This window comes from Trachemys scripta, chromosome 5 (assembly GCF_013100865.1).
Source record: "Trachemys scripta elegans isolate TJP31775 chromosome 5, CAS_Tse_1.0, whole genome shotgun sequence".
Classification (NCBI taxonomy): Eukaryota; Metazoa; Chordata; order Testudines; family Emydidae; genus Trachemys; species Trachemys scripta.
Window position 1 is genome coordinate 67,750,301 of NC_048302.1, and position 27,961 is coordinate 67,778,261.

At 37.8% G+C, this 27,961-nt stretch overlaps 1 protein-coding gene across 2 annotated transcripts in view; it reads right to left on the reverse strand.

Moving 5' to 3' along the window:
• The window catches only part of LOC117878443 (probable ATP-dependent RNA helicase DDX60), a 75,726-nt gene that overhangs the window by 13,210 nt on the left and 34,555 nt on the right, over positions 1 to 27,961 (reverse strand). For both annotated transcript variants that reach the window (XM_034772632.1, XM_034772633.1), the window contains 19 exons: positions 27,511 to 27,674; positions 26,573 to 26,725; positions 24,866 to 25,015; positions 23,733 to 23,852; positions 21,368 to 21,463; positions 20,710 to 20,825; positions 18,321 to 18,460; positions 18,016 to 18,125; positions 17,809 to 17,913; positions 17,592 to 17,720; positions 15,877 to 16,004; positions 14,529 to 14,687; positions 12,523 to 12,667; positions 8,924 to 9,076; positions 7,757 to 7,861; positions 6,631 to 6,831; positions 3,959 to 4,063; positions 3,268 to 3,409; positions 595 to 716 (listed from right to left, as the gene is read on the reverse strand). In XM_034772632.1, the coding sequence (XP_034628523.1) occupies positions 595 to 716; positions 3,268 to 3,409; positions 3,959 to 4,063; positions 6,631 to 6,831; positions 7,757 to 7,861; positions 8,924 to 9,076; positions 12,523 to 12,667; positions 14,529 to 14,687; positions 15,877 to 16,004; positions 17,592 to 17,720; positions 17,809 to 17,913; positions 18,016 to 18,125; positions 18,321 to 18,460; positions 20,710 to 20,825; positions 21,368 to 21,463; positions 23,733 to 23,852; positions 24,866 to 25,015; positions 26,573 to 26,725; positions 27,511 to 27,674 (2,543 nt within the window). The remainder of the gene's footprint in view (positions 1 to 594; positions 717 to 3,267; positions 3,410 to 3,958; positions 4,064 to 6,630; positions 6,832 to 7,756; positions 7,862 to 8,923; positions 9,077 to 12,522; positions 12,668 to 14,528; positions 14,688 to 15,876; positions 16,005 to 17,591; positions 17,721 to 17,808; positions 17,914 to 18,015; positions 18,126 to 18,320; positions 18,461 to 20,709; positions 20,826 to 21,367; positions 21,464 to 23,732; positions 23,853 to 24,865; positions 25,016 to 26,572; positions 26,726 to 27,510; positions 27,675 to 27,961) is intronic.

A 27,961-nucleotide genomic window follows, 5' to 3' on the forward strand; every position in this document is an offset into this window, starting at 1 on the left:
ATTGTTTGTGTGGAAGAGTACCAGTGACTACATTCTATATAGGCTCCCCTCTTCTGCCCTCCCCCCGGGCATAATCATTGTTATTGCCCATCTTATCACTTCTAAAAGGTTTGACCCTAAGTTTGGATCTAGGTGTACCAAAGAAAAGGTTAAAACCTCTATAGCCAATGCTCTGCTAGTCAATTTGTAAATTTCACAGATGATAGCACTTTAGACTGGAGGTCAAAATTAGAATGTGGGGAAAGATATACATGAACAGTGTTTGGAATTTTTAGTAAAGAACGATATAATCAACACACTTAAAAAATAAAATACCAGCATGACAAGAACTGTGTAAGCAACTATGTCATCTCTGAAAGAATGCTTGGATAGTTTATTATTCACATAAGCCAGGACCCACTGGCCCTTTTTTGGTTAATTACTACTGCTTTATAGTCCTTAGTCATTAGATCTTTCAAAAACGAATTGTCTTTTCACTATATGTATGTACAGTCTTTAGAATAATGGCCCATGATCCCTAATTGGGGCTTCTAAGCATTATCACAATGCAAATAATAAATTATTAGTTAATTAAATTAATTTTTTTTCCTTTACCTTTGACTGGCAAGATGTTCTTCTAAATTTCGTAGCACAGGCTGGTAGATATCTCCTTCCAAATAAGTTTGCTAGCACTAGCACTAATTTTTCCATCACATCTTCAGAAAAAACAGTCGAGCCTATTTCAGACAGAAAGTACAATAAATATGCAAAATAAGAAAATTCTCTTTAACCTTTAAACACACACTTCCAACTTGAAGTCTAGTCATTTTAAAAATTAATTCAATGTATTTTCTTGTTCTATACCGGTCCATGAGTTTCTGTACCAATTGTGGTAATTTTTACAGACACTTTTCCTGTTTTTAAAAATTGTTTTTCTCTTCATGTTGCTGTGTGAAATACCCACACAAATAACAAAGGAAACTGACCAACTCATTTACTATTACATACAAAAAGCTACATTAAGCAGAACATTAAGGTTGCAAAGTTAAGTACTCAAAAATTAGAAAAGGCTAGATTTAAAGTTGTCTGTGCAACCTTAATTCAGCCCCTTATATACTCATAAACTAAGGTCAGAAGGGACCATTATGATCATCTAGTCTGACCTTCTGCACATTGCAGGCCACAGAACCTCACCCACCCCCTTCTGTAATAGATCCATAACCTTAGGCTGAGTTACTGAAGTCCTCACATCATGATTTAAAGTCTTCAAGTTACAGAGAATCCATCATTTACTCTCATTTAAACCAGCAAGTGCCCATGCTCCGTGCTGCAGAGGAAGGCAAACATTCATTTATTTTCACAAAACCCCAGTGAGATGAGGGGGTGGTATTATTCCTTTTATACATATGGGGAACTGAGGCAAAAAGAATAGGGTCAAAAGTATCCACTAATTTGGGGTGTCAGTTTGAGAAGACTAGGTCCAGATTTTTCAGATTATTTAGCATTATATAGCATTTCATATATTCAAGCACAGCTCTCATTGTTACTTGAGCTACCTGAATAACTGAGAGCAATAGTAGGCTGCCATTCTCTCTGTGGACCAGCACTAGAGGAGTATGATGCACACACTTTGTGAGTTTCACACAATTTGCTGACAGCAGAGGAATGGTGAGACTCAGGAATCTGGGGGTCCATTGCAGGCTCTAGAAAGGAATGTGCTCTAGTGGGCACAGGCTTTTCTACACTTTGACTCCCTTCTACTCTGTCCCCTCCAATTTGTCCCAGTCCTTTCTCTTTCCCACTCCCATTCACCTCTCAGTTCAGGTGTCCAGACCTCGCACAGACTGCAGGAGCCCAGAGTTTCAATTGCAGGAAAAGTTCTGCTTAGCCCCCTGCAACTCTGGACTGGAGTATGCTCAGTGCGAACAGATTGTTCTGAGATTTTAGCTGTTAAGGTCTAGCACATTTCTACCGAGCATATGCAAACCACAATTTTTCAAAGACTTATACCATAGCCAAATTTGGACTGATTTTCATGATGCCACCAAAAGGCACATCCATGACACAAAGACCACCCTCCGCCAGATTTCAAGTCCCTGCTCCAAAGCATGGGAGTGCTAGAGCATTTCAAAGAAAAAGGTTGCCAGAATGTTTTAACATGAGCAAAACAATGAATATTTTCCCAGCCTCATTCTTGGAAACAGCTGACCACTTTGGCTGAAATTTTCCAAACCTGTTCAGACAGAGGCAGGCCTCATCATGCAAAATGTCAGCCCAAATGGTTATCATTTGGCAAAAGTATGACTGGTGTGTTTGGCAAACTTAATAATAGGTGGTGCTACCAACCTCACTGTAATACAGGAGAATTAGTGAAACTGAGTATACAAAAAGTGCTGTCAAATGCAATAACAACACTGAAAGCAAAACGTTTTTTTCCTCTAAACTCTTTCAACTTTGATAAGCTTTGTCATTACTTGTAACAGTAGACAAACATTCAGACAAAATCGGTCATTTTTAAGATGAAGGCATCGTTTAAACTAAACAAATCTACAGTTTGAAAATGTTAAACCTCTACCTACTTCCCATATTAATTACGTACCAGAACCATATTGTAATATGGACTGAAAATCAATGGAAACTAGAAGTTTGTGTAAAAATTCTTAGGCCCCCATCCATGTTTGCAGGATGAAGGCCTTTACTTTTTCTTCACTCACCTCTGTTTTTGTCTGTATGTTTCGGCACAGATGATACACATGACAGCTTCAGTACAGAACAACAGGGTGAATCAAAGACAAACTGGGTTTTAAAAAAATCTTAATACATTTTCATTTTTGACTGGGGTGATAGAAGGGACTTCAGGAATAGAGGTCTATTGAATAGGGATTCAAAATGGACCTTATAATGAAACCCAGTTGCAGCCTTAACTATGGAGTGGCTGCTGTTACTCCATAGTTACAATGAAGTTTTACATGATATCTTCCTAATTTTTTTTTTTTTTTTTTTTTAAACACACACATCACCAATTACTAAATTTGAAAACAACTTACATTTACCTGTCTAGAGTGGGAGCTGCAAATGCTTTAGACTTGAAACTTAGTGAACATATAACAATAGAAAGGTTCTATTAACATTATATGGAAGGAAGTACATGTCACATTTGTTTTGTAATTGTCTAAGATAATTACAGATCATTAACTTTAGAGCACATAATAAAATACAAGCATGATTTAGACAGTCATTCACAAAAATGCAGTTACATTAATTAAAAAGTATGAAATATTAACTTACCATTCTCAACTGGCTGGCACAGTTTGTGAAATAAACCTTTCACAAGAAAGCTAACTAGGATAAAATTTGAAGGTTCATGATAATGTAAATGGGTCACAAGTCCAGTAAATCCCATAGGGTTACCTTCTTGATCCAAGTAGCCCTAGTTAATAAAATATGTTAAGTTAGTTCAAGTGTGCAAGATACAAAGTGCTTGACATTGTGAAGTCTTGCGAACTGGGGCTTGATAGAAGCACAATTATTAACATGCTGTCTTTGGGAAAATTCTGTCCTCCAATGCATTTTATGTATATGCATCTTAAAATATCATATGGATGGATACCTCAGTTCATATTTTGCCCTGTGTGCCATCCTTGATCATACTCATACATGCAGCAGGATTAGCACTCTCTCTATTGTCTTTGCATCACAAAAAATGAACAGTCTTCAATTAAATGTAGGATTGGAACACTGATTATATTTTAAAAATTGGGCTAAATGTCTCTTTCTTTATCTGGTTTTCTTCACCTAGTTTTTCTTAACTAATGCCTGAATGGTGCTATATAACATAAGATGAGTGGTACAATAATTATATGAAAGAAACAATACAATTTGTAAGATTTCTGGCTTTGTTTCCAGTAATGTTTGAAAAAATATATATAAGAGTGCAATGCTGGATATATGCTCTTAACCTAACAGAATTAAAATTTACCTCTTTGACAAGAAACTGCAAGGAAAAGATAAAGTATACTTTTAACATTTCAGAATTCTGTTTTTGTTTGAAGGACAGCAGTGAGTGCTTCAACACTGACAGCACCTGAGTAAAAAAAGAGACAAATTTAGGAATTGCAATGTTTTAATTTCCAAACAAAGAAACTAGGACCCAACTCCTATAGATTGTTTTTAACTTTAATTGGGAGTTGGGTACCTAACTCTTTCAGGTGCTTTTGAAAATACCATCCCTATGACCTGATCCTGCAAAGATTTAGGCTTGTGCTTAACTTTATGCAATGGGTTAAGCATATGCCTAAATCTTTGCAGGATCAGGGCATTAATATGTATTTGAATATTTAAACTAAAATGTGCATTGTTTTAATATTGAACATATTACACACACTGCTGAGGGCTATGTTCAGTATTTTAATAAAATAATAAAGTAAATATGCTTAAGGAGTTAATCCAGATTTTCCTGTAAATGAATTTAAATTAGTGCTTTATTTTCCTTCTATTTTAGGCCTTTTATTTTTCCTCCAAGACCAGATTTATGTTCAGTTATTTCCCACCCTCATCCCCTTTTACTCATTTTCCTCACTTTTAGTTGAAATCCTAGATCCCATAGGATCTTCTGATTCTCTATGTATAATTAACATGAACAATATGGAAAAGTAGACAGAATGGACACACACCAAGCTCCCTGCAGCATTCACCAGCCAAGAGTTCAGGGGAGGCAGAGCAAACTCCCAGAGGAAAATCCATTCCCAGAAGCTCTAAGACAGTGATCCTCAACCAGGGGTATGCATACCCCTGGGGGTAGGCAAAAGTCTTCCATGGAGTACATCAACTCATCTAGATATTTGCCTACTTTTACAACAGGCTACATAAAAAGCGCTAGTGAAGTCAGTACAAACTAGAATTTCATATAGACAATGACTTGTTTATACTACTCTATATACTATTCACTGAAACATAAGTACAATATTTATATATAAATTGATTTACTTTATAATTATATGGAAAAGTGAGAAAGTAAGCAATTTTCAGTAATAATGTGCTGTGACACTTTTGTATTTTTATGTCTGATTTTGTAAGCAAGCAGTTTTTAAGTGAGGTGGAACTTGTGGGTATTCAAGACAAATCAGACTCCTGACGGGGTACAGTAATCTGGAAAGGCTGAGAGTCACTGCTCGAAGGGCTTGTCTACACTACCCACCAGATCGGCAGGCAACAATCGATCCAGTGTCGGGGGGGGGGTCGATTTATCGCGTCTAGTATAGATGCGATAAATCGACCGCTGAGCACTCTCCCGTCGACTCCACCAGAACGAGAAATGCAAGCAAAGTTGACGGGAGAGCGTCAGCTGTCAACTTACCGCAGTGAAGACACCGCGGTAAGTAGATCTAAGTACGTTGACTTCAGCTATGCTCTTCACGTAGCTGAAGTTGCATATCTTAGATCAACCCCACGTGGTATTGTAGACAAGCTTTAAGATGTACCCCAGCAGGAGGCCAGAAGCATTCCTTCTGTAGGTTAGATTCTGGGCATTTTTCTTCTTTGCTTGTTGGCTTTTTGCTCTGACATCTTCATTCTTTCCCCTCACGATCCCTGTCAGTTTTGCTCTGTCAACCATCCTTGGTCTTCCCCATCCTCTTTATTACTCTTCCCTCATTGACCGCTGTGCCCTCCTTTGTCTTTCTTGTTGCCTCTTTTCTATCTGCCTTCCTCCCTTATCCTACATCTGCTCCATAAGACATGAAAAATATAACACAAAATAAAAATGTTGAATATGATGTTTTCCAACCAACACTGATTAATTCTTTATGTTTTCTTTCTCACCCCTTTTGTCTGGCTTCTCTATTTAAACTAAAAACACGCTGTGGCAATTTCTTACTTAGCACATTATAGCCATAATCCTGACTGGGACCCCTGATGCTACAGTTATCAAAAGGTGAAGGGAGAGAAAAGAGGAGAAAATAGAACCAGTAGAAAGAGATAAAGAGGAGACACAAACAGAGGAAGTGAAAAACAAAATCAAAACAGTGACTTCTATAAGCGAAACTAATATTTTAACACTAAAATACCTTTCTACAAGTAGCTATCTTGTGCTTCTTGAAAGACTAAATTTTGTAGCCATCTTGTTGGCAGCATCTTTTCTCTTATCAGTGAGATTTGGTGTCCTTATAGCACAAGAGACTTTTAAGGTATGGCTACAATGCAAAATGAAAAAAAAACAAACAAACAAAAAAAAAAAAAACCCTCACAGTAGTGAGTCTCAGAGCCCAGGTCAACAGACTCTGGCTCCCAGGGCTTGCATTGTGGAGCTAAAAATAGCAGTGCTGATGTTCCCCCTCAAGCTGGAACTTGAATTCTGTTACCCAGCCCACTAGCTGAGTCTCAGACCTCGAGCTCCAGCCTGAGCAGGAATGTCTACACTTCTATTTTTAAACTCAGTAGCACAAGCCCAAGTCAGTTGACCCAGGTTCTGAGACTTGCTTCCGCAGGTTTTTTTCTGCAGTAGAGATGTACCCTAAGAAGCTCTAGTAGAAAAATATACACTTTATTTGGTGTCAGACTGTTTACATTTGAAATGCATACTTTGTACTTGAGTTAGAGATAATATATAAATATAATAAAATTAAAAGATGTTTTTAAAATAAATTAATATACCTTTGCTCTGGCATCTGCTTTGTCATCTGCTTTTGCAGCCAATAGCATGAGTCTCAGTACCAGGGAAATACTCAGAGGGAACTGGCCTTTCAGTTGGGGTACATTGGATTTTATAAGTTTTTCGACCTTAGGCAGTGGGATATCATAGAAGAACACACTTCCTATCATATCTTGTCCACGTCTTCCAGCACGTCCAGACATCTAAAGGGTTATTTATAAATTCTAAAGATTATTATTTCACAAAAATTCTGTTCTATTCTCTTTATTTAAACTGTATATGGTGCTCCTCTCCATAGTATACTAGGGTACAAAAGCATTTACACTAATGATACTAGTTTGAAAAATAACGTATGCAACACACAATTTTTTTAATCAGATCTTAGGAAGCAATATAACCAGTTACTATGCCCTTAGGTAATACTGGTTTCCTTATCACCCCAGCTATAATTATACACAGTAGTGAAAGTATTTTCTCCTTATATTCACTAAACAGCTAAAATGATACAATTTGTATCTTTCTTGTCAAAGGATCCCAGTGTACCTCACAAACTTATGGTGCAGTGCATCTGTAAAAATGGTGCCATGGTGTTCCTCATTTAGCATCTCTAAATACATTCTACATCAAATATAGTTCGTTTACAAGTAAAGAGGTGGGCTGGTTTTTTTTTAATTTAAGTCTTTCAAACTCACCCTGGGCTCTGAACATCAGGCTGGATTCTTTCCTTCTCTCACATCACTACCTTAATAAAAGGTTCTACAGGCTGAAGTCTACCTTAATTTACACCTGTACACCCCTTTGTTTTCAAATTATGTCTTCAGTTTCACTTGTGCAACTGCATTTCCTGCAATGGGATTGCACAGGTGTAACTGACTAATTTAGTAAATAGCTCTGTTGATAATGCACAAGAAAGAATACAATCCAGCTCAATTTCTGAGCAGCGTCAACTCTGTAGTGCTAACAAAAGTACCAAGCAGTAAAAACTCATTTTTGGCATTAAAGGCAGCAGATATGATTCAGAATAGGCAGAAGCAATTTGAAAAAGAAGGTATTTTCTGGGGAAAGTTGTGAGGAAAAGTATGTCTGTATATATATTCAATATAAATGAGACTTGCTGTATTTCAATACCTGTCTATAATTCAGAGCATCTAAATAGACAGAATCTTCAGTAAAGACAACAGATTTACATGGCATATTGATTCCCAAAGCAAGTGATCCAGTAGCTGTAACCACCTAGGAAAAGTCAAACATAAGTGCATTTATTAGCAGCAAGAAGCAATTTTTAATTTCGTTTGCTTATTTAATTTTGAAACATTGGTTTATTACCATATATTTAAAATAATGTTTGCAATCCTGGCCCACTGAAGTCATTGGGAATTTTACCATTAACTTCAGTGGAACCAGGATTTCACCCAAATAGATTTAACAGAATTAGAATGCAACAGAGGGTCCTGTTGCTTTTTACAGATTCAGACTAACACGGCTACCCCTCTGATACCAGAATTAGAATATAACTTTAACTTTTCTTCATTTATCTTTTTTAAAACTGTGCAAATATTTATGTAACTTTTAATATAAAATTATTTTAAAAAGTGATAATTTTAAGCATACAATAACTGCACCCTGGGAAATCTGCTTCTAATTCAGTAATGCTAAAGCAAAGTAGCAGCACAGTTGGAAATAATTCAACAGCGTGAGAAACCATGATCTACATTTGATGCAAAGTACATCATTAAGTTTTAACATTATCTCATTAGTGCTTCCAAACATGCCATTACATAGTTCATTTCCCTAAATATAATCACATTTAATTTTAGAGAAACTTTCACTGGTAATTAGTAAATACAGACGCTGTGATATGGAGGTACTGTATTGATACAATGTTGCGGAAACGGGCTTTGGAATCAGTACACCCATAACCATACAGTCTCATAAAAATCAAAAGGCAGATCTAGTATCAGTTTACTTATTCTTTTTGTGTGCAGAGATCTACTAAAATTTTCTGATTCAGTGCCCTAATCTTGAAGATGGTAACATTTAGTCCTGGACCAGTCAACTGATTGCTTTTAGAATTTTTAGATATTTTGTTTCTAATTTAGAAACTCTCCTGTCAATATATTAAAAATTAATGCTGGTAAACCAGGTGCAATATATTTTACCACAGTCAATGAAAATAAGTTTATATGTGAATTATATGGGTGAGAGTCAAGCTGTGATTTAATTAAATATAATGAGAAATTATAAAATTATTCCTTAAAAAGCAATTGTCCATAAAAATGATTATAATTTACCAACCCGGATATATCCCATCCTGAAAAGCATCTCCACGACTTGTCTTTCTTTGTATGACATTGAAGCATGATGATATCCAATACCCTTCTGTGCCAACATTCTCAGCAGGAAACTCTTTCTTTGAAACCTAATTCGATGAAAGATCTCCATCAAGGTCTACTTGTAAAGAAATGTTAAGTATTAATCACAGTCATTTAAGTGTTGTAAAACAAAGTAAGAAAATTCTTACCTGATTATTTTTTTCTGTGAGCAGCTTCTCTCCCCATTCCTCACTAATAGGTAATACAAGCCACCTGTGGAATTCAGAGGTGGTACAACGTTGTCGCTGGAGTCCTCAAGCCCACCCATCAGCTCGTGCTACCAGAAGTGTTATTCCAAAACTGTAGCAATACTCCACCAACCAATTATTAGCATTAAGAAAACCTAACATAATATATTAATAACCTTCAGGTAAGTAAATATCTAAATCTCCCCTTAGAGAACAATTTCAATTTGTTACAATTTGTATTCCAGTCATTTACCAGACTACCAGGGTGTGATGAATGAGGAGAGAAGCTGCTAACAGAAAAAAGAAAAAGAAAAGGATCATGTAAGACATTTCTCATTATGCAACACAGCTTCTCTTCTCATTAAATTAGAAATATAAATTGACCAGCTGAATGAAATTTTCTGGCTGAGTTCTGTCTCGATATCAAAAAGTATGATGAGGCTAATGGAGAAATCCTGCTGAACTACACTTCTCTTCCAGTGTCCAGGCTACCTTGATCTGGATGAAGGGGTCCCTTTCTACGGGTGCAACGAAGGTTCTCTGGCTGCCTAATAAGTCTAAAGTGCCTCCTTGTAATCCATGATGGTGCAGCTGTGTGAGGAACGGAGTCCTCCTGTGCCTCTCTTCTAGTCACAGTCTGCCTGAAATGTTTGTTACGCTTTAGTGTGGAGCCAGCCTGTGGAACGAAAGACCCTTTTCCATCTGTCATACTCTTAGCCCCCTTTTCCTGGCAGACCAACAGGCTATGGGCTGAAAACCAGGCAGGCACAATCCCCATTACACTGCAGCCTGAGACAGAGCTTCACAGGAGTAATAGGCTTTTTTGCATGCCAGCCAGACTGCAGGGTGATAGAAGGGCGATATGCCTTATACAGCATGTGAAAGAGCCCCTGTGAGGAGAAAGGTGCTAGCGAACACGTCCCTCAAGGTGGGAAGGCAAAATCCAAAGGATTTAAACCCCAATTTTTACCTCACTAGCTCGTTAAAAATACGAATTGTTATGAAGGGTACAATGACTTTTATAGTTTTTTAATCTGAAGCCTCTGTAGTTTGCAAGACTTACCCTGAAGCAGACTGTGAAGGGATCTCCTCTCCGTGGCAATCCCCATGCTACTGATCAACCCTCCCATGGTGGAGTCACGGCTTTAGGCAGGAGTCAATCTTTACATACCAGTCTGACTCAAAGCCCGTGCCCTAGCAGTGCAAGGGTCAGCAGCTTGTAGCTGAAGGGTATAGCTTGCCCTCTCAAGCCCCATGCCCTGGCACAGCAAAAGTCAATGCTTGTGCAGCAGAACATAGTTTGCTCGCTGAGACTCCTGAAAAGCTACCTACAGCATCTCTTGAACTTGGCTAGATGCTTGCAGGACTTTTCTGCTGAGGCAGAGGGAGCCCATTCAAGAGTTGCTGTACTGGAGAAGCCAGAGAGTTAGAGCTTCAATACTGTGGTAATGCCTCACCACAAAAGAGGAGACAGAAATTGAAATGAGGCTGCCACTGCACAAAAACAAAATAAAAAATTATAGAACAAAATGCTTAGAAGAAACTGAACCACCAACTTTTTCTGCCACCAGAGGCAGAAAATCTGGTGGCCTAAATTGAAGGGTGGGGCTTAGTCCTGGATCTTCCAGCATCAACACCAGACCAATTCTGAATCCCACAAGTGGGAGGCATTACCCATTAGTGATGAATGAGGAAAGAAAGAAACATGCACACCAGTTAATATTTCCTTATCTTGACGGTAAAGATAAAGGCTTATATTTTCAAAAACAGCTTTCACTGTTTCAAGTGCAATATTGATTAGCTTACCAGTATCTATCAAAGGCTGGGGTTTGGATAAGAGCTAGCTGGCTAAGTCTGAACCTGTATAAGACTGAAGTGGTACTGAAGGCTTTAAGAAAGTGTCATGATTACAGGGCTAGCTGCACCTCTGGCACAATTAAAAAAGGATCTTCGTCTCTTGAGAGCAAGGATATAATTGCTGTCTATCAATACATTCAGAATGTGGGGGGGCAAACACCAGGGAGGAAGAATCGCTATTTAAGCTAAGGATAATATTGGCACAAAAACAAATGAGAATAAATTGGCCATGAATAAATCTAGGCTGGAAATTAGAAAAAACTTTTTAACTTCAGAGGAGTGCAAGGCCTCTATTTTCTCCGGGAGCAGGTTTACAAGGGTACAAGTGTATTGAGAGGAAAACATTTATTTCTTTGTTGTAAACTGAGACTTTTTTGTACTTTGATCCAATGTAATTGTAATGGACGTATTTCTTCCAAAAATAATGTATACATACCTAGAGGCTGATGTACATGATTTGAAGAAATTTAAACACACACACACACACAAACGAAATATGCATTAAGACTCTGATTCCGGAAAGCATTTAAATATGTGTTTAAGCATGTGCTTAAATGGTTTCCTGAATTGGGTCCTATGAACAGACAATCTAACTGGGAGCCTCCATCATCTGTTTACCTGAATGATTGGCTAATTTACTGAAATTTAACATATACAATATTTGTGGTTTTATCCTGATGAACTCCATTGTGTAAAACAAATATTTATTCATCAGAATGTCTTATTCTCTAGTCTGATAGTTTGAAGACAGAATCTATCTTATCAAAAAGCCAAATCCAGAATTATTGGTATAAGGCAGTTGAACCCATGCTTAAATTCATTCCTATTCAAGAAAGCACTTAAGCATGTGTCTTGTCATATATCAATGGAACTTCATCAATATTACATTTAACATGGCAGTCAATGTTACATAAAGTTGAGTATGTGCTAAACGCTTTCCTACATAGATACACTTTTCTGAAATGACACCATGTGGCTATTTTGTGATGTGTACAAGACTGGGAAAGTGATGCTAGTTCCAAAGTGAGTTAATCAATTAATCAAAAAAAGTCCCAGATCAGCAACTGATAGAGCTGTGCATTGAGGAGAGTTCACAGGAATGAATTCCTTGCCTTCTACACTCCATAATTCCCAAAGGATGGGCAAATCATCCTCTCCCCTCAGGCCATAGTGTCTGTAGGAATTACAAGAAGCTCTAATGCTGGAGTAACTCTCCTGCCTGGATCTCAGTGAGCTCAGTGGGAGGATGAATGAGTCTAGATCCATCTTAAAAATAAAAATCAAATGGAGGTGAAGGCACTCAGCATCTCTCTAGAGATGCTCTGTATCTTGCAGGACCGGGCTTTCAATTTAGACAAGTTTCATGACAGATTAAGCACAGAATTATAAAGTACAGCGATATCACACATACTTATCCTATATTTAAATGTTTAAAAACAAAAGCAAAAGTTATGTTTATCAATAATGAATTACTCACTTCTTTATCCACAGCTTTAGAATTAGCATAAGTACTGTCTGGAGGGACCTTAGTAAGCTTTTCAAGTCTTTTCTTTAAATCTTGTTTTTTGTTCAAATTAAGGATCATTCTCTCAAGTTTAGTGGAAGACTCCTTTTTTAGGTTACTGTATAAAACATACAATTTTAAAAGGGTATTTTTTTTGTAATTAAAATTGATTACAAAGTACTCTTTTGACTTTTCAACTTTTAAATATGCATTTCCTTTTCAAGTGACTCATAAATTAAGATCTCAAAACTAATGTAAATTCACAAATCATTAAATATATATCAATTGAATTTTATATCATCGCCTTCATACAAAGCAACAAGAACATTTTAAAGTATAAGGCAGAATATAAAGTGACTTACATGGGCAAAAAGGATAATGATATACAAAATGGAGGAAACTGAAAAGAAAGCAGAAATGTAAAAGTGGAAAATATTGCCAAGAAAGTATAATATTCTTGCAAACTAAGGATAGGTACTCTATTGTACAGTAAGAGAAGAATGAAAGAATGCTACAGTAGTGTGGGAGGAGAAAGACGACAGGGGTTTTGTATCAGTTATATGCTAACATGAACTGGAAGATTTAAAGTCATGAATCTGAAAAAGGAAGAGTGACGTTGGGCCAGATATGTAAAGGTATTCAGGTGCCTAAAGATAGGAATCTACTAGGATTTTCAAAAGCACCTAGGTGCCCAACTCCCATTGAAATAAATTAAATATCATCATGACATCAGACCCCACCCCACCCACAATGTACACTCCCAGAGGTTACAAAGATGCCACTTAGACACTTTTGAAAATCCCATTAGACACTTATATGTATCTTTAGGTGCCTAAATACCTTTAAAAATCTGGCTCTTGATGTTTGACAAAAATAAGCAAGTTCCAGGTAGATAATGGAGCAGAAATGAATGAGCTGCTCTCAACTGTAGACACATTCAGTGCAGGCAGGGAAACACACTTAAGATTCATTCACTTTGAAGTAACATACTCTTCATGGAACAATCATCACCTCAGTCCACATGAGCCCGTGTTCCAGGGGTCCATCCTTTAAACTCAGGTTGTAGGAGAAGGCTGGCTATATTGGAAAGTAGCTATCAAAAGAAAAGCCCTTTTTCTGCCAAAATGCCTGGCCCATAGTTTTGGAGTGAGATTCTGTGCTGTACCCTAAACATCACAAAACTCATAGCACCTCCCAATCCTAAGCTGCTCTGGGGGCTGAAGAAGTCTCCGCATAACTTTGACAGCCCTGAGGGCCTGGCTAAGTTAAGGAAGCCTCCCAAGACTGCCCTATGTACTGCAGCACTGCTTGGAATCTCCACATTGCTGTTTGTTGCAGCACTGCCTCCTACACCTTTTGTGCTAGAGTTTGAAAACAGGTCCTTGGAAAGCAGCCTTATGGCTGTCTTCTGCAGTGCCTACTCTAGAAGAATCCTCATAAAGGAGCTTTTAATGGCCTCTTTATGCTGCTCTGGCCCTTTTACATGGTGCAAAGGGGCCAAAGCAGGGCTGAGGATCTCACATCTGACATGTACTTTTCTTGGGTTTGATGTCATGACTATATATTTAATTACACAATGTTATGTCTGCCATATCTGAATTTGAAAAGTTTGATTTTGATTTGGGGGCCTCAGATAGGAGTTGTTTGGACATCACAAAAATCACTCTGTTCTATTGATTATATATAGTTAGGGAGATGGATATTGTTAACATTTGAAGGATGTAAATAACAAGTTTTTATATACCATATAGGTAGCCTGCCAAAGGAAATGGTGGAAACCATCATCTCTCCCTTGCCCATTTCATCTGTTTGTCTGTTACATCCACTTATTATTCCTGGTATTAAAAATATAAACTCGTTGAAGCACGAATTGTCTCATGCTATGTGTTTTTACAGCATCAAACTCAATTAGGCCCTGATCCTGATTCAGGCCTCTGAGCACTAACAGAATAAAATAATAAATATATAGTAATACTTACGCAGCCAGACATTTCCCTAGAGTTTTATTTGTTTTTCTTAGTTTGTCTGTTAAACTTTTTATTTTTTTCTCAATATTTGGATCTCGTTCACTCCTTTGTTTTTTCATCAAATTATAAAATGTATCCATGGCTGTTCTTTCTACTGAATGAATGTTAAACCTTAAAACAAAAATTGTAGTAAGATTAGTTAATGCTGATTGTTAAAGAGATACATATTTTTAAACAAGGTACTTATGTCATACTGTTAGAGTAATAGTCACAAGTAGGTCTTGTAATCTGTCAGTTAATTCTATAAATTAGAAATATGTCCCTATCTCTATTAAACAAATCACTTAAGCACATACTTAACTTTAAACATATGAATAGTACTATTGACATCAATGGAAATACTCAAATGCTTAAAAAGTTTAGCATATGCTTAATGCTTTGCTGAATTGGATCTTACACCTAAGCAAAGTGGGTAAGTGGATGGTAGAGTTCTATGCCTACTTTGCACAGATGTAAGTATTTATGCAAGATACAAGGCAGCTGAGAATCAGGTCCTTAATATAGTTAGCTGACTCAATTTTTCAGAATTTTCCTTTTTACTTTTGTCATTCTGTATAGACTCTGACTTATCTCTGAGCAATCACATCAGTTTCCTATATTGCTGAGGACAATTTCTTGTCTCAGATTATTTTATATCTCTCAGTTATACTTGTAATTGTTTAAAGAATTAAACAAAATGTATGTTTTTTTTAAATCTATTCATTTAGATTTTTGTTTGAAATTGTATACACATGTGCAAACACACACATACCACCCAACAACTCCATTGTCCATTTTCTTCAGGAGACAAAGGAGAAAAAAAGAATCAAGCTTTTTTTTTATTTAAAAACATTATTGACAATACAAAATGGATTATATACCATAAATATATACACATGTGCATATACCTCTCTATATATTTATAGCTATGAACCTTAACAATTCCAATGTTGCAAGGCACTGAGCACCTTCCTGATATGCCTTTAATTATGTAGTGTGTGTGCGTGTGTGTGTACATACGCACACACAGTTTAAAAGGTTCCAATTGTAGTTCAGCTAGACTTTTTAACACCTCATGGAAGCGAACAGGATGAGAGTGCTTGTGATCTACAATATGAGCATTTACTTCAAATGTTTTTAATCAAATGGATATTCATACCTACCACAGTCTAACAAACAAAACTTAATCTCAGGAGACTCTTGAAAATAAATAGCACATTACAAAACATACCTTGCTGAGCCATGTCAGTATTAGCTCATATACATCATTTTAACTCTTGTAAAAAGATATACATTAAAAAAAAAGAATTTGTATATTTACATAAAAAATATGGCAGGCAATTTATCCATGTCTTGTAGTTTTTTAACAAAATGTGCAAATCTGATCCGCTTTTCATTTTCTGAACAATCAACAGGGTGAGGTTTAAGGGACTCCAGCAGCTGATGCACCTAGACAAAGTAGTGTTAGTGATCTGATTTATAGTGCAAACTGTATGTTATGGAGCAGGCTATAAACTTTGTTATCTGAGGCAACTATCCTTCTTCATATCTTTGTTCAAGGAAGTCAGAAATTCCAGACACTGAATCATGTGCTTGTTACATTAGAGTACATTGCTCCCTTACCACTTATTGAATCCTAAATTCTAATTCTGGCTCAGTCACTGATTAGTCAGCTCACTTCACCTCTTTCATGATTTCCCCGTCTTGAAAATGGGGATAATACTTACAGGGCTGTTGTGATTATTCTTCAGGGCCAAATTCTGGAATACTTGCTCAGTGTAATCCCACTGGCAACAATGGGGTCACAAGGATGTAGCTTAGGACACAACCTGGCCCAGTATATTCAAAATACATATACACGTTCTGGTAATCACAACAGATTTCAGCAAGTGTTGAGTTTATTTGTGCTTAAATTCAGGAATTTAATTAGCCCAAAAGATGGTATAAAGCAATGATTCCTAGTGGGTCGGTCTTAAAGGCGTGAAAACACAAAATTTGATGAGACCTGAAAAAAATCAAAGGGTGCACAATAATAATGTAAATGTTGAATGTAAATCAAAGTAATTTAAAACTCCAGCTTTCTGTTTAAACTTTCTATCTATTTAGGTTTTTATAAGGTCACCCATAATTGTGGCAGCAGTATACAGCCTATGAATGGATCCTTTGAGGACTCTGTGAAACTCAGATTAATTTCAATAAGAATTCCACATGCAGATTGAGGCCTTAAACTGCTGTATGAATGCTGAATTATTGCAAATGTAAGAATCATTGTACCATTAGACATTTTGTTGAAAATACCACATTTTAAAGAGATTTTGCTTTTTCATATTATTTATTGTTGTTTCCCTTGTCCTCCATCCACTGCCCGATCTTACTGCTTACTGTTATGGTATATCCACTGAGGTATCTTGCCTTAATTAGAGGCTGGATTCTCTTCTCACTTATACAGGTTTTACACTGGTGTGACTCCACTGATTTCAACAGAGATGCTCCTGATTTATAGAGTGAGGCCCCAGGTTGTGAGCTGATAGGAATAGAGATCTTCTATTCGGTGCTTGTAAAGTGTTTAGGACAACCTCTAAGTGTGAATGTAATCCAAATAATAATAATAATAATTAATATAATTAATCAGAAAAAAAAGCTTCTTCAACTGGAAACATGCCCACTACCTATAGTTTGCGCAAAGGGATTCAAGAATGCACTAAGATAAGAAGTGGACTAAAGTAAAGCAAGGCCAGTGAGAAGGCATTAAACATAAAAAGTGGGATTTTTAAAACTATCTAAGGAAGTCGGGACTCCAGCTCTCACAATGGCAGTTATATGACCCATTCACTTCGGTGCTTTTGAAAATCTCACCCAAACACATTAGAAACACCACTGATATTAGGAGCCATTGGAACTTTAGCCATAGAAAATGCTTTCAATTAACAAAAGAAACCGCAAAAAGTTAGTTTTAATAACTTAGGGGGTACTTGTACTATATTAATATTGTATTTACGCTTCAGAAGGGGATACGCCTCTGACATTTTTAGTTACCTTCTCTCTTTGGCCAAGTATAATCCAGTTGATTAGTTCTTTCTTCAGCTCCTGTTCATAATTTTTTGCATCTGCCTTTGTGATTACTATTTTATTCTTGAAACAGGTAAATTCCTCAGGATCTAACTCCTTGAAAACACCAGCAATAAAAATAATAGCAAACTGCTCTCTCAGTATTTTCAAAAAATATCATCCATGCACCATTGTGTATACACACCTGTAATCTTGGCCACTCTTCCCAGACTTTTGCCATCATGTCATATAGCTGGATACTCTCTCGTGGAGAGAAGGCAATGTCTAAAGGAAGGCCATAGTTCTCAATCTATATGTACATTCAACAAAAGAATCAGCAGAATGATTTTTTTGGTTAATATTGCTAATATAATATCTGATAAAACCATTTTGACTCTGGTATTATACTTACATGACTGACTGTTAATGCAGCACATGGGTGATAGTGATCAATGATAAAATCATTATCCTTGAGAGAACACACATACTTTTCCAGATCATTGTATCTCTCTCCATGCAATACTGTATATACAAGCATAAATTTATTTATGAATTGCATCTACACTTGTTTTTTTTAAAAATTAAGGACCCATTCTGTAAAGATTTTTACTTTGAAGGAACTATTCACAGTTCATAAACTTTAGTACATGTGTAAATCTTTGCAGGATTGGGGCCACAAATGATATTTTCTATATTTAAAAATATTCTGATACAGACCTAGTCTAACTCGATATGATTTTTTTGTTTTTTGTAGTTTTTGCTTCCTTGTACATTTCCTGGCAGTTGTAGAAGAACCAGGGCTTTCTTCTATTGTACTTTCAGCAAGTTGCCAGTATCTTTTTACTGACTGTAGCCACCTAGAGTGAAAGAACAAAATACAGTAACGCCTCACTTAACGTTGTAGTTATGTTCCTGAAAAATGCAACTTTAAGTGAAACAATGTTAAATGAATCAAATTTTCCCATAAGATTTAATGTAAATGAGGGGGGTTAGGTTCCAAGGAAATTTTTTGGGGGCAGACAAAAGGCAGATACTGTAGAGTACTGTACTGTGGTTGGGAAGGTCCCCAGGCTTACCCCACACAGGCACAGCCCGCTGCAGGCAAGGACGCTAGGCACCTTCGCAGCAGCAGTGGCAGCTTCCCTGGAGAAGAACAGGCGCCGACTTTGCTAGGGATGCTCCAGGCCTGCCTCTTCCTATCCCTGCTTCACTCCAGGCACACCTCTTCCTACCCCCACTCCACCTCCTCTCCAGAGCAGCCTCATCCCCGCTCCTTCCCCCACCCCCAAAGTCCTAAGCTGTTTGGCGGCACTTAGGACTTTCTGGGAGGGAGGGGAGGAGCAGAGACACGGCGCTTCCCCACTCATCCCCCTCCCTCCCAGCGCTTCCCTGCCATCAAACAGCTGTTTGGCAATGCTTAGGACTTTCTAGGAGGGAGGGGAAGGAGTGGAGACGTAGCACTTCGCCGCTCCTCCCCCGAGCTCCCAGAAAGTCCTAAGCGTTGGGAGGGCGGGGAAGGAGGCGGAGAAGAGGAACTTGTGCAATGCTCCCTTGTAAAGTCACTGCTCTTCCACAGAATCTTACAAGCAGTGGACAGAGCAGGCAGCCAAACGACGTTGTAAGGGAGCATTGCAAAACTTTAAACGAGCATGTTCGCTAATTGAGCAGCGATGTAACTTTGAAGCAACGTTAAGCAGGAGGACGATAAGTGAGGAGTTACTGTAAAGGTAAAGCTTCTGTAAAAGAACTGAAAGAAAATAGATGTATTTAGAATAGGTTAAAAGGCAAAATATGTAAATATGTGGCTATGTTTTTAAAATCTGAGCCTCAGCTACATTCCTTGATTTTGTGGAAACATTGTGAAAGCAACCTTTACAACTCCCTTAACCAAACTTTTCTCCTACCTCACAATAAATAAATAAATAAATAAATAAAATCCTTGAATTTGAATTTTGTTCTTGTAATGGGGGTTGGGGGGAGAAAGTTCAGCAAGAAAAAGGAGTTCTGACTTCTGCCAAACTGAATCACTCATGACTAGATGTAGACAAGAAAACAACAAATATGGCCATCAATATAATAACAAATTACCGTTTTGTGTATAAAGAATGAGGAATACTTGTGGCACCTTAGAGACTAACAAATTTATTTGGGCATAAGCTTTCGTGGGCTAAAACCCACTTCACCGGATGCATGCAGTGGAAAATACAGTAGGAAGATATATATACACAGAGAACATGAAAAAATGGGTGTTGCCATACCAACTATAATGAGACTAATCAATTAAGGTGGACTATTATCAGCACAAAAACTTTTGTAGTGATAATCAGGATGGCTCATTTCCAGTGGTTGACAAGAAGGTGTGAGTAACAGTAGGGGAAAATCATCATGGGAAAATAGTTTTTACTTTGTGTAATGACCCATCCACTCCGAGTCTTTATTCAAGCCTAATTTAATGGTGTCCAATTTGCAAATTAATTCCAATTCTGCAGTTTCTCGTTGGAGTCCATTTTTGACGTTTTTTTGTTGGAGAATTGAGACTTTTAGGTCTGTAACTGAGTGACCAGGGAGGTTGAAGTGTTCTCCGACTGGTTTTTGAATGTTATAATTCTTGATGTCTGATTTGTGTCCATTTATTCTTTTGTGTAAAGACTGTCTGGTTTGGCCAATGTACATGGCAGAGGGGTATTGCTGGCACATGATGGCATATATCACATTGGTAGATGTGCAGGTGAACGAGCCTCTGATGGTGTGGCTGATGTGATTAGATCCTATAAAAATCAATTTCTGGCACTTCTCCAGGCAGAAGCAAGTAGTGGGGTGTAGCCAGAGCTCATTCCACTATCTTCTCCCTGCTCATGGCAATGGGTATCAGGGAGGAACCTCTGCTCTCTCCACCACAGCTGGAGTCACAATGTGAGCTGGGCCAGGCAGAGGTATTGGGCCTTACCAAGTAAGAGCTGTAGCAATCCAGCTCTGAACCAGATATTTTTTAAATAAACATGAATATTTTCACCTACATTTCATGCTGTACTCTCTGAGGTAATTTTGTCCCATCCAATGTATATAATTCACATGCTCTTATAAGTAAAAAAAAGTTCATGCTTACTCAGTAAGGTGTTCAGGATTACTGATAGTTGCAGAGAGAGCCAGAAAGGGACATCGAATCATAACCAGGAGGTGCTCCCAAACTTCTGCTCCAATTTCCCCACCAAGACAATGTACCTATATATATATGGGAAAAAAATCAGCCTAAAATATGGAAATACATTGTAATGAGAAAAATAACTTACTTCACTAAATGAGTGCCAAAAATTCAGAAATTGCTGCATGTGTCATTAAGGGCCCACTCCCGCCCACTGAGTCCTTCTAATGACTACAGTGGTATTGGATCAGATCTGAAGGACTCAACACTATATTCATTTTGTACCCAAGCCTCCCACAGACTTCACTAGCAGTCTTAGATGCATAAGGAATACAGAATCTGCCCCTAAATTGTATGCTCAGTGTCAGATTTGGTGAGATTTATCATTTCAATTTTTTCCAAAAAAATTGGTAAATTTTTATGCAGTTAAATATAGAGGTACGATGAGGGTTGAGATGGAAGTGGAAGAATTTATGTCTTGAAAATTAAGAAGTTTACAGCTATATTCCCAGAGATGGGCGCTGGCCAGTAATAACAGATATTTTGAAAAATGCAGTCATTGGTTCCTTCTTTCAAACATTTCATACATTAGCTAATTTGATTCCTGTTAAAAGACACCTACCTCATCAAATATAACATATCTTATTCTTTTGACCCAATCCTGGCGATGAGGAGATAGCAACAAGATTTCTAAACACTGAGGCACTGTCACAAGTATCTGAAAAGAAATGTTTGTGACGTATTACTTCTAAGCCTACTGACAAATGAAATGTAAAAAAAAAATAGCTTTCATAATTGAAAAGGGAGGGTAATTATAAATGTATAGTGTCAGCAATGAGGACTTGCAGCTGCACCTGCCTAGTTTCTGGGCTGCCTATGAGCACAGCTGACCCACAGCAGGGACACTTGATTGACTACGCCACCTGTTTGGCCAAGTCAGCAAGCCGGCTCTTAAGCTCAACAGCAACGAGTGATCTCTGGCTGTCCAATGCATATGCCCACAGCTGTGATCTCGCTTGTGCCTGTCTTGCTCCATCTGTTCTAGGCCTGCTGCCCTACTGATTCTGACCACTGGCTTTGGTTTCTAACTCTGGCTCCAGCCACTAGGCCTGACCATCCACATCCCAGTTCATGACAAAGTTGCCTGATCTCCAGATATGCAAAATATAAATAAACTTTAAGTTTAACCTGATCCACCATGCACTGATGCTATTATGTATATGAGAATCACAACATTTTGCTAGAGTACTGCACCAGGGTCCCTATGTCAGGAGCGGCACCAGGGTTTTTGCCGCCCTAGGCGACAGCTCTCCTCCTCAGTAATTGGCGGCAGCTCCTCCTCTGAAGCAGCATTCTCGGCAGCGGGGGTCCTTCCACTCTGGGTCTTTGGGGCACTTTGGCGGCGGGTCCCAGAGCGAGTGAAGGACCCACCGCCGAATTTCCGCCGAAGACCGGGAGCGGAAGAAACCCCTCTGGGCAGCCCTGGTTCTTGGTGGCGTTTCCGCGGCCACTTTTCTTCCCGCCCAGAGGAATCGCCGCTGAAATGCCACCCCCCACATCCTGCCGCCCTAGGCAACTGCCTAGGGTCGCCTAGTGGAAGCGCCGGCCCTGCCCTATGTACTGCATGTAGTTTATGACTTGTTTCACTTTTTCCCTGAAAAAGGATGCTGCTTTGGGATTGGGCCCAATATGTGTTAGAGATAACAAAAAAGCTTTGGCCTACTTCTGTTGGAATAATTTAAAAAATGCAGTTCTATTTATTATATTTTATGTGTTTTTAAAAGTAGTGTTATTTTTGTGGAAGAACATCAGCACAGGAATAAGTCCTCAAATGCAATGCAGTGTAAATATCACTGTTGAGAAAATAATGAATATTGATGTTGTTTACTTTATGGCAAAGCTAACAGTGGTTCTAAAACTGTAATGGCCAAGGTAATAATATAGCTTAACTATCATGTTCAATAAATGTGGTCCTATCTAGATATCTTAGGGTTTTATAATGCAGCCCATCACCACTGCAGCTGAGTACCTTCCACATAAAATCAGTAGCAACAGCAAAGTCCCTAATGGACTTAATAGAGGCTCCTCCTTTTTCAGGGTGAAAACTGTGTTTGGGGGTTTGGGATCTTTAATTAGCTTAGCTATAATAGCTTAGCCTGACTTTCAGTTTAAGGCATCCACAGAAGCTGTTTTCAACCAAGAAAATCCATCCATAGTTTTTTTGCCAGGATCAATCTAAATCCTACCGTTTGCACCCTTGAAGGCCATTAGTTGTGTGACTGGAGTCATATCAAGAACCCCAGTGTGGTTTTGGTGATGGATGCTGAATAGGAAAACGCTGGGTATGAAGACTGGTGAGGATATATAGCGTGGTGAGGCTACTGGAAGGGAGGCTGGTGCTCGTGGGAGCCACTAGGGGTGGGAGATATTGAAGGCTCTGAAGGTGAGCAAAAGTGTGCTGGTGCTCAATGGGCTGTATTTCTCCATCCTCTCTCAATTCCACACACGGTCTTCTGTGGGCTCCACACTTTCTTGTGGAACCTCAATCTGGAGCTCAGCACTATACAGAAGGTTAGGAGTTGAGCATGTGGAAGGGAGGGTTTGAGTTTGCACTGGAGTTGGGTTGTACAGCAGCAGCAGGAGAAAAGAAGGGAGCAGAGAATCTCTTTCATTTCCCTATCTTGCACCTGCTGGGTGCTAATGCTTGAAGGATTTTGATTGGTTTTCTTTCTGTATTTCTCAACTACAGCATACAATCAAGCCAAAGCCTCCTCGTGGCCAACATGTAGGTTGTGCCCTACAGGTAGAGAGTTCCTAGTAGGCAGGATGGAACCTTGGGCTCAAGTAACTCAGATTTTTTCTAATCTTTATATAGTTATGCCAACATTATTATAGTCAAAAATAAACTTTCTGAGGAGTCAATCAAAAGTGCAAAAGTCACTATTTAAATAAATATAGTATGCAGTAATACATCTAGAATACCGTACCTGACAGTTCAGGGTATCATGGCGATAATCCCTTGTGAAAGTTCCACCTACTACTAATCCATGAGGCAATGTCTTGGTGAACCGATTGTATATAGTTCCCATCACTTGGTTTACAAGAGCCTAGTCATTATTACATAAAACAGATCATTAATAAATCTATTAGAAAGTGTACATCTATATTAGTATGGTGCTCTGAGATGTGCAGAGGCTTCACAATTTATGACACCAATATTAATTTAGATCAGCAATAAAAGTTTAGAGTACTATAACAACCCTTATTTTTTAGTTTCATTCATAACTGATATTGAAGAAACTTGATGTGTGAGCTGGTGTATATATTAATATTAATTCTGTATTTTACCTCTTTCTGCAAAAGTTTAAAATATAGATCACATTCTACAGTATGTTCCAGAATTTTCCAAAGTCAGACTCTAAGGGTGCAGGCAAAATTTGTGTGCACATATTCTTTACTTGCAAATGAAAATGGCATTTGGATTCCTAACAATCATAACTGTGCACAACATTTGATTTCACATGCAGTATTGAAAAACTGCACATGTATTAGATGCATCACATATTCACTGAATGTTTCTGTGTGTTAATATCCAGACTTATAACAGTTAATGCTAAAAAATAGCTTTGAAAGGAATATAAAACCCCATGCTTCATGGTTTAAGACCATTTTTAACTATTTGGAATTAGGATAAGACCTTCATAAAAAAGATTATCCCACATTTGCCTATTGTGGGGTTTCTTGCTCCTTTCTCTGAAGCATCTGGTACTACCACTATCAGAGACCAGATATTTGACTAGATTGACCTTGGGTCTGATCCAGCAGGCAATTATTAGGTTTCTATGTTTTTTATACCCTGATCAAATGCTACTTTCATCATTGACATAATACACACTTATTTAGTGCTTTCCACCTTCAAAGTGCTGTATGAATATTAACATAAACTAAATTCTGTATATCAGGTGGGATATTTCTAAACATATTTAATTAAAGTAGATATGTCTAATTAAAACAGACATATATAATCTAAATCAATTTAAATAATCACCAAAATTGTTTTTAATCATATCGGGAAATACTATAGTCAACATACAAAATATGTAATTATATATAGCCATACCTTTGTTGGTGAAACATATACAACTACTCCTTCATTGCTCTCTTTCAGAACTTTCTCCATGCAATAAAATGATGCATAGGTTTTCCCTGATGAAGTAGGCGCAACAATCACTGCAGACTCATTATTGTCTACAACATCAAGAAGCTCTCGCTGGAGATAAAACAAATCATTTATTTCAAGACATTTAATTATATATATAGATTCTAGATTGATATGCTTAATATCAGTATTATAAAGTTCAAAATATTTTTCTCTGCTGCTGCAGTAGTGTTATATTTTTTCCATCACACTTTGATTTTTAATTGTAAACTATTTTTTTCCGTAATTTGGCCTGGAAACTGCACTTAGGTTTGAATTGTTGATACAAGAAAGTTTTCAGTTCAAAAGTGAACTTTTTTTTAAAAAAAAAAAGCAAAATATGAACCAGTCAGTTCAGCAGTGTATAATTTAGAAGCAAAAAAGTCACAGTTTTCTCTGATGCAGTCATTGTTTCTTATGTTATACCAGTACTGCTTAACCACACAGCCCAGAGCTCTTCCCAGCTCCCACTACCCAGCATTTCATTATTCTTCTCCCCACCCTACCAGTGACCTTTAGAAGTTGGCCAGGGTGGAGGTTGGAGGGAGGAAGTGGCAGCACTGGCAATATCTTCCCCACTCCCAGCATATTTGCCAAGTTTTATGTTGCTCCTTGAGCAAGTGAAATTTTTGCGGGTGTGAACATGAGAAATGAGCAAGCTGTTTCTGATTCAGCCTTTCTACAATAATATAGAGAGAGCTATGTTTGCTATGTTTTCTGAGGGAACAGGTGTTCCTTCAGAACATGCAGCAGCTTGGATCAACTGTTCTTTTCCTAGAGACAGACGGATGGAGAAGGGCAGCCAATCCAATGAGGATTTACCCATAGAGTAGGAGTTTTCCCCCGACAAAAAATTGTTTCTCTGCAGTGTAAACCCATAGATTTGATAGGTTTTCTTATCCTTGGCCCATTGGAAGCTTTGGGTGTACAAGAAATGTGGGATTGTTTCCCAGACAGTCCAATGAAATATTTAAATGTACAGCCCCATTACAATGTATTTGTTACAGCTATTGTGTAAATAAGTAATAGCACACTAAATGCGCTGAAACTATTACTCTCCACCCTGTGTAAACAAAAAAAAAAGTTTGCATGTCACTGGTACATTTCTAATTGTCTTTCAATAAATAACTTAAAATTGAAACTCAGATTATGCATGAAAGTGTATCATATTACAATTTTTAATACCAATGCACACAAAGTTCCAGAGGTATTCTTTATACTTAAGAGACAGGTAAAAAATGATAGGTTCCTGCCCTGAGGAGTTTAGATTCTAAGGCCCTGATCTCGCATGGGGATCTGTGACTGTAGAGTCTTGTACCATGCAGAGTTTCACTGCCTTCCACAGGACATCACTGCATTGTCTTCTGAGACACCATATGGCCTTGGGAGTCAGCACTAGCAGATCCCAATGCAGGACTGGGCTTAAAGTAGCATAAGACAGAAAGTAGCATAAGACCGTATATAAAGGATAAAAGGTAGTAAATGAGAGGATAAGTTACAACAGTGAGAGAAATGAAATATGTTTATTATCCTGTATGACTCTCATTCATTGCTTTTTTTAATTTTGAAAGAAAACCTTGACAGAATCTCTAACAGCACTATTTAAAAATAGTTTACATGTAACATTACCTGCCATGTATCTGGTATAAAATGCTGTACTCTGGGATCTGGATCTTTCCTCTCTTCTCTGAACAAGTAACAGCCCATATATTGTAGCTGAAAACGAGCTGCTCCCATCTCAGTAGTATATTTTACTATCTTCTCATTGTCACTTTCTATTATCTACAAGGTCAAATTAAAATTCAAGTCAGATTTAGAATTAGGGATAGAGTAATTGAAAATGGCATCTGGCTTTTGCATTGTAGAACATTATACAAGCTTTGAAAAATTAGTTTGATGTGTGCTGAGGAGGCGAGGTGATTTTCAGACACTCCCATACAGAAGATCATACAATGCTGGCTTGAGCAATGCATGAAATCATAAAAGTCAATGGGAATTCTACATGCAGATGTAGTGAGAATGTGACCATAAATTTTTAATGGATCTGATAGTTATCAGCAAAGTCCATGTACTCTAAGTCAAGCTGAATATACATTTGCATTTGTCTGCTATGGAAAGATTTGATTCCACAAGTATTATTCACTGTTAAATAGCAGACTGAAGTAATACATGAAACAAGTATAAATGGCTGCAGTTATATCTCCCTGAGCCTGCAGAAAGCCTAAAACAACAGCTCATACCGTATAAATAATTGCATATCAGCTACATTTCATGCAGGACTGAATAACTTGTATAAATTTTTGTTGAGATTCTATTTTATATCATTCTGTGAGGTTTAGAACCATCTTTTCTTGTTCTACAGTGTTACAATGCAACATTTGGATGATATAAATGGCAGTGTAAAGTAACACTTTGGGAAGTTGGCTTCAGTTGAACCAGGTTCAGGCCCAGTGGGTGTAAACTGTCAGGAAATGGGCACAAGTGCCAAAGTAATCTTTGTTGTACCACTTTTAATTTCATTAGTTAATTATGTTCTGTAAAAATTAATTGTATTCTATAAGAATTACCAGGCTAGACAAAGAGCATGCCAAATTCTCAAATCCAAGGTATTTCAGACATCTGGACAACTTTTGTACATGTGGCTTCTTTAATAGTTCCTGGTGTTTTTCAAGAAGTATGTGAATTCTCCTCATCACTTGGACAGCTATGCTTAAATCTCTTGATTTTTTGCCTAAAATAAATAAAGGAACCATTTGATATATGATCAAATCATCAGGAGTTCTTCCAATCTACTCTTCAGGTTTTGGGAACCAACCCCACTGCTCCAACCATGTGTGTGGTGTTTTTTAAATTTTATTTTATTTTATTTTTAAATGATCCCCGGAGAGGTGGCATGGCTCTTTCCCCATGCTTGGACTATGTGATTGGACTATGTGCAGACGAAGCGCTCCTGCTGCCCATACAGCCCCAACCTGCAAGGGGCCAGAGCGTAGGACATCTGGTCTCATGGTCACTGCT